General features: G+C 37.1%; 1 protein-coding gene across 4 annotated transcripts; it reads left to right on the top strand.

Annotated features, from left to right (window-relative positions):
• The first annotated feature begins 955 nt into the window (after nt 1-955).
• On the top strand, nt 956-6763 carry LOC113281872 (transcription factor BIM2-like). Of its 4 annotated transcripts, none has more exons than XM_026530769.1 (12): nt 956-1204; nt 1327-1753; nt 1846-1926; nt 2486-2980; nt 4006-4102; nt 4215-4333; nt 4470-4575; nt 5034-5103; nt 5241-5336; nt 5466-5914; nt 6084-6192; nt 6292-6763. In XM_026530769.1, exons 2-12 carry the CDS (start codon nt 1717-1719, stop codon nt 6400-6402), a joined length of 1770 nt encoding a protein of 589 aa, XP_026386554.1. In that variant the 5' UTR covers nt 956-1204; nt 1327-1716; the 3' UTR covers nt 6403-6763. The 4 variants fall into 4 exon arrangements, with proteins under 4 accessions (XP_026386554.1, XP_026386555.1, XP_026386553.1 ...); XM_026530770.1 differs by having other exon boundaries at nt 960-1204; nt 1334-1753; nt 5469-5914; XM_026530768.1 differs by having other exon boundaries at nt 960-1204; nt 1334-1753.
• The last annotated feature ends 444 nt before the right edge of the window (nt 6764-7207 follow it).

The raw sequence follows: 7207 nt of genomic DNA, 5'->3' as shown, positions 1-7207 counted from the left end.
TAATTTTGCTCATCACTTAATTTATACATTAAGTATGATCATCATAAAAATAAAATAAGTCTAATCACAACTGGGTGGAAACTTTCGAGTGGGTGTGAGGCATCTAAAGCACATGCAAGCTTGCTATACAAAATCAGCCGCGTTTCACGCATATATGTTTGGAAGGTGGGACCACTTCGCACAGGTGGCAAGTATCACGTGACATTTTCTCCCTTCACCACCAACATACTCTGAATCTGATTAGCAAAAAAAAAACAAGATTATAAAATTAATCGGGATCTACACCCTAATCATCAGTGTTATTATCTGTTAATTAACTTTTGTCAACCATAGTCAACCTTATTTAATTTTACCTTCCTCACGTGACTCACGACTGCAAGAAAAAACACGGGAGATCTTAATAGTACATCTACTGTGACCTTAATTGGTAGTAGATTTTTAATATGATTTCATGCATCAGGTTTTGTCCCCACGAATTTTTATCATCCATCCATCTATCTGTCTAATCTCATCACAGATCTGATTCATCATATGTACATCACGTGGTGTACGATTATCTTAACTTTACACCACTTGATGTACTATATAATCTCTTTTTCTCATCACCAGCTTAATCACTTTAACTATACCCCTTTTTCTTGACAACAAGTACTTCACTAATCCAACTATGAACTTCTTAGATCACAATCTAACGGTTGTTAGATCGAGAGTCGTATTGTTGAGGATGGTTTGGGAAGCATGGGATTAGAACTTACATGTGCAGATAAGAGAAGAGGAAGGTTAATTAGCGGCGTGAGCAACTGACGTTAAGAAATGGAAGGTGTGACGGCGTTAAAGAAACGGAGTCTTAGTGGCGTAACGGTGTTAGAGAAACGGAGTTTGTAGTGGAGTAACTGAAAGGACAAAGAGAAAGTAAGTGGATATATAAAAGATGTTACCAGAGAGACCATCCGAACCCACTTCCTTTCTTCTTCTTCTTCCGCCGCTCCGTGAGAGAGAGAAGTGGTTTTTAAAGAGAGAGAGGAGAGAAACAGAGAAGAACAGTCTTCTGAGGGAGAGAGTGCTGCATTTTGGTGTTGTATTTGCTAATTCAAAAGCTCCAATTACGTGCAACTCAGAACTAAGAAGAAGAAAGATTTTGTTCGAATTATTAGAACCATATTCAGTTTCTGTGGAAAGATTCTGAATTTTCTTTTAACAAAAGGTAAACTTTTTAATCATTTCAGTTGGATCTATATCTAAATATAATCCTTTTCTTCCGTCAGTGATGGTCAATTCTCCAACACAGTTCTTCCATTCCATAATTAAAATTATGATTTCTGTTAGTTTTCAGGTTTTTCTGAATTCTTCGGGAGTTTTGTGTTGGTTCATTTCATCAGTAAGCAAGTGAAGTTGAATTTCACTAGTCGAGGAGGAGAGTTTTTCAGGTTTGAGAAACGGAATGCACCACCGATCTTAAGTCGAGTGGAGGAATCAGATTACTCAGAATTTCACCTTTGAATGTTTATTGGATTTTAAAATTCTGCTTGAAGACTGAAATTGAAATCAAGAACAGTGAAGGAGGGAGAAACAGAGAGTCTGGTTTACTTAGCGGGAATTCAGGACACAACAAAAACGACTTGCTTTCGATCTGGAAAATATTTTCTCGGGAATTGAACTTAAAATCAGAGTTGTTGAGATTCTCCTTGTCAATAAATAATCAAATTTTTCGCGCCCATGGAACTGTCTCAGTCTTGTTCTTTTGGAACTGAAGGTATTAAATCAAAATCCTAAATTTTCATTTCCATTTGAAATTGTTTTAAGGGTTTCAAGTAATTTTTAATCGTGTTTTGCTTTTTTTTTCAGGTAAAAAACCAACACATGATTTTCTATCACTATACAATAATCATTCATCTTTCCAGCACCAAGATCCAAGACCTTCTCAAGGTATGTGCAGAGTACTCTGTAATTCTCCTTAATTTTAGAACATCTAATTAAAAATCACTATTAAATAATTAATTCTTACAAAATAAAAGTATATCACTTTTTCTTTTTTTTTACCAACCATCATCTAGACCTTACATTTGTTCTAAAATATCATTAGTCTAATCCCATTTGTAACTTTTTTGAACAACAACTGGCTAGATCCATCTACAAGATTGATGGATTTTAGCCGTTGGATGATTAATTTTATTATTTGAAATGTGGGGTCATTAAATTCCCTCAAAATTTCATAATCAGATCAACATAGAATCTGTGGATGCTGCACTGCAGTTGGCATAGACTAACAGTCTTTATGGTACACATGAAGAGATTCAGCTTATGATCTGAATGATCTGACTGCTACTGATATTAATGAGTCAGGGCCATAAAGTGTGAATTTTAGATGAGACATAAATTCAGACACCATAATTGAGGTCTGAAGTTGTATAAAAATTGCAAATATACAGGAGTAGTGTAAGTTCTAGAAGTTTTGGGGATAAATTTAATCCTATATATTGTGCAGGAATTTACTTGAAAACTCGAGATTTCTTACAACCACTTGAAACAGTAGAAAAAAGCAATTCAAAGGGAGAAAGCAGTAGCATAGTCGAAACATCGTCGTCGTCTCCTGTTATTATTGAAAAAAAGGCCATCTCACAGCCTCGGCCGCCTTCTTCGTCATCTTCTGCTTCCTCAATTGAACATGTACTTCCCGGTGGGATTGGAACTTATACTATAAGTCACATTTCAAATTTCAGTCAACAACAAGTTGTTCCTGGACAAGAAAGACCTACTGGGTCCTCAGTTATTGCTCCTGCAGCTCCAACGACTAGTTATGAGAAAAAAACTGAAGTAGTAGTAAATAATAGAGCTGCTGTTTCTAATAGTAATAGTTCTTATAGTGGTGGGAGTTCGTTTACATTGTGGGGAGATTCTGTCGTTGAAAAAAAAGTGTCATCGTTGGCGATGATGTCTAAGAAGGGGAATAGTAATGGGGATCATGGTCAAGCTCTTAGAGGTACGTGGTTTACTCCTATACTTTTAGTCGGCTGAAAAACATAGTAGTATAAAGTAATTGGTGGAAAAGAGGATGGCATGGGTATTGTTTGTTTTTATAAAGCCATTGAATTAAGTATATTAGTTTGCTAATCCCTATACATAATTGACATAAATCTGGATCTCCGCTGTCAGGGATTCTATATGTTTCCCCCTTCTATTTAAACACCTGAATTACAACCAAGATTCTTATAAAGTTAGATCTCTGGAGGGATCATGGGCATATTCGCTTTAATGTTAGTTTATACTTATTAGTTTTGGTTTTGTCACCCATCCAGCGCAAGCAAATGAATTAGGCCGATTTGATCCGAGAGCGTCAGAAGTAAACAAGCCAATTAGGCGATTTGAAATGTTTAAGCATTCACAATAGTTCATAAAGGTTAAGCATTTGCACTTGCTTTTTAAACTCTGAAGGACTTTTCTAAGTTCTTCATATCTTGCCGTCTATAACAAATATTTTTCCGAAGCGTCTGTCTGAATCCACGGTTAGATGGTCTCTCATTTTTTTGCTTTTGTGGCATAATTTCATTGTTTAGTAGATCAAGAAAGATCAAATTTTCTGTTATGTGTCCCTTAAATCCGACACGTAGTAATCAACACGTAATATGCACACTTGTTTATCTGTTAACATTTCTTACTTCCTAATTGAATATTAGCAAAAGTCATAATATGTTCATATCAATCATATATCATGTGATGTGATACCCAAATTCAAACCGCCAAAGTCAAAACTCTGAAGAATAAGAAACCGAACTCAAGTCACTAGTGCAGGGTTCATAGTTTATACAGAACAATCCCTAAATATGCCTAGCAAGATGCATCTAGAAGATTATTCCAGTTGTTTTAAGATGCTCCTTTAGTTCAGTTTCTGATTTTCTTGAAAAGAACTATTCGTACCTACCATTTCTGCTCCTGTGGCTTGCACCATTATGTGAAGTCCTCAACTTATCTAACAACATTTCCTCTGTTTTAAAAATTGTTTTGTAGAATCTGTGCACAATTTAGGGAAGTGGTCATCAGAGCAGTCATTGCCGTCTAACCCTTACATTCTTCCTAACAGCTTTAACTCTCTTCCTTCATCAAAGTATGTGATTCTCACTCTCTTTCCCTTTTCTTGTTTTTTCTCATGTTTTCAATGGTTTGGGCATCTTTTTCATTCTTTTCTCACTCAGTTGAATTTCCGCAAAAATCTACAGGGGAATGTCCCATAAAAATCAGAGTTTTATGGAAATGATGAAATCAGCCAAGAGTGTTCACGAAGATGATGATGACGATGAAGAATATCTTGGAAAGAGAGATATATCTTCCCAGAAAGGTATGTTACTGAACTGTAACCATGAAATTCGGGATCCCATGCTATTAGTGTTTTTGGATAGGAAAGGATTGAATGGAGCAACCAAGCTGTAAATACAAGATTATTTACTTCTCATATTTCTCTCCGAAATTTGCAGAATTGACAGTGAAAGTTGACAGCAAAAATATCGATCAGAAAGCCAATACGCCGAGGTCAAAACACTCTGCAACAGAGCAGCGCCGAAGGAGCAAGATTAACGACAGGCAAGTTATTATATATCTTTCTTACTTTAAACCCGTCACAACATCGAATTTGAAATCGTTTGAATTCTTATGCTGCTTTATGACGTTCAGATTATGAAGAGTTCATTCCATAGTTAGTAACTTACAGCTGTGACTTTGGAGTCTCTTTTGTGCACTTTTGAGGGACTGAATTTAAGCATTGCTTGTGTTTTGCTTTATTAGCTGTTGCCTATTGTGTTTAAAGGAGTGTCTTCGGTGTTATTATTTTCGAGAGATTGGTTTGAAGCATTTATGTTTTACCTTATTAGGTGTCATGTGTAACGTATTGCTTCATGTGTTCCTAATATCCGATCAACTGAGTAGAATCAAATATTCAAATAGCTTTAAAATGTTTCGAGTGAGTTTGTTAAGTACTGAAGTACTCTCATGAACACGATCTTTATTTCTCTAATCTGACACCTTTTCTACTTGTCCTGCAGATTTCAGATACTGAGAGAGATTATACCCCTTAATGATCAAAAGAGAGACAAGGCCTCATTTCTACTGGAGGTACCACATCTACGAATATCTTCACAACTGTTAAATGGCAACAAGAAACAACTGAGTAGTTATTTAGCCTCTGATAGCAGCACAAATACTTGCAGAAACTATTATCGAATAATTGATTATTTGGTTCTTGTATGCAGGTTATCGAGTACATTCAGTTTTTACAGGAGAAAGTCACTAAATATGAGGGTCCCTACCAAGGATGGAATCAGGAGCCAACAAAGTTGATGCCTTGGGTAATACTAACTTACTTAGTGTTAGATCTGTGAAATTTAGTTTCAGTTTTCATGCCTGTCCCTACAAGTAAATTTTCTTAACGATCAGATACAGGAGTTGAAAGGTTGGTGTTGTTTCGTTTTATGTAGCAGAGGAATAGAAATGGGACTGGAGAAAACATGGCTGATCATTCTCGGGTGGTAAAGAATGTCCCTGGTCCAGGAATGATATTTGGTGGAAAGTTTAATGACCCAAACATCCCTATCTCATCGACCCTGGTAGGGAATGCACATAATGTAGTAGAAAATGACTTAACACCAGGTGTTTCCTATAAACCTATGGAACCCCACCTTGGGAGAGCAAATAAGGCACTGCCCCTTCCGGTTCCTATTCGACCAGAATTGTTCACACCTGCTGGTGATCTTGCCCAACCTATACAAAGACCAACACTTGATGAAGAGAACCTGGCAACCGGAGCTGAATCACATTTACGGCAGAGTAGATCATGTGCTGTTGCTGCAACTGATGTGCTCAAGGAGAGGGATGAAATGGTAGTAGAAGGGGGAACAATTAGCATATCAAACGTCTATTCCCAGGGGTGAGTTCATACCAATGGTTTCATTTCGACCAAGCACTTCCCTTTCCACCATTTTTTACACCACAAAGTCCATTGTTTACCGCATTCCTTGCTTAGACCAGCATGACTAGCTAGGAGAAGTACTATATGGCTGATGAGGGCTTATTCATGTGATCTTCATTTGATACAGGTTGCTAAATAATTTGACAAAAGCACTACAGAGTTCTGGCGCAGATCTTTCACAGGCAAGCATCTCTGTGCAGATTGATCTAGGGAAGCAACGGCTGGCAGCTTCAAAGGTAACTTGACTTCCACCTTTGCTTCACATTCTTTTTTTTTGTTAATTGTTTTAATAACAAAAGAAATAATTTGAGTAATCCTTGAATTAACCTCTGCAGGATCACGCAAACCCTTCAGCTAGCAACCAAACAAGCTCACGCTCCAGAAATTTGAACTGTGGAGAAGATTCAAATCAAGCTCAGAAGCGGCTAAAAATAGAAAACAGCTAGTAGGACTTATAAATACCTTTTGTATTCTCTCCTTTTCTTTTGTTGTTATATTATTGGGGGGTTAATTGATATTTCGTTTCTTGGTCTTAGAAATTCCGATCTTTGTTTACCAGATCGATTGTACATGCACAACTGGTCTCATGTTTTGGTTTTAAAACACATGATTCCTACTCACGGACCCTTCTGTATTCTTTTATTTCATTTGTATTTCCTTCTTAGAGAGAGACTTTCACGGAAATATGGTGAAGCTGCTTACTGTTTGAGGCTTCCTATCACCATGTGATGTTTCTCTTCTTGTCTTCTCATTTTGTTCCTTATGTTTATCTAAATGCAATGTACCATAATTTCTGATGCACTTCAACTTCTGGTTTATTTTATCTTTTTGTTTATGCAACTCAAGGGAGCCAAGCGAAGCAGCTTAAGGGTCAGCCTCCAAACTGGGATCCTTGACCATGAATTAGCTAGTTTTACCCATTTGGCAAGCGTGGGCACTAATATCAAACTACAGTATTTCCTTCGTCACGGTATACTTGCTAGAGTCTGCTGTAGGTCTTGAACATCACTTTCTAAAATGAGGTGGGACTTTCCTTTGTTTCAACAGCCTTACTTGGACTAGCCCACATACCTTCAAGGTGAGAGCTGTACAAATAAGAGTATATATACAAGACCCCTCTTGAAGAGAAGTTGCTCAGGAAGAAGTCTGTGCCACTGTCGCATAGAATCAAATCAAACGCACCATCAGTATTAAGAGTGATCCAAAGGGGAGGTGGGTACCCCACTTTCTACTAATTCTACTATCCACGGT

The sequence above is a fragment of the Papaver somniferum genome, chromosome 5, assembly GCF_003573695.1.
Source record: "Papaver somniferum cultivar HN1 chromosome 5, ASM357369v1, whole genome shotgun sequence".
Classification (NCBI taxonomy): domain Eukaryota; kingdom Viridiplantae; phylum Streptophyta; class Magnoliopsida; order Ranunculales; family Papaveraceae; genus Papaver; species Papaver somniferum.
The sequence above is the reverse complement of the archived record's forward strand: the minus strand, read 5'-3'. Positions and strand labels throughout refer to the sequence as shown.

What these genes read in the sequence shown, in the direction of transcription:
- LOC113281872 (XM_026530769.1), top strand. Translation starts at nt 1,717, where the DNA reads ATGGAACTGTCTCAGTCTTGTTCTTTTGGAACTGAAG. An exon ending in AGATCCAAGACCTTCTCAAG is followed by an intron (nt 1,927 to 2,485) that starts GTATGTGCAGAG and finishes TATATTGTGCAG; the next exon opens with GAATTTACTTGAAAACTCGA. An exon ending in AACGGCTGGCAGCTTCAAAG is followed by an intron (nt 6,193 to 6,291) that starts GTAACTTGACTT and finishes TAACCTCTGCAG; the next exon opens with GATCACGCAAACCCTTCAGC.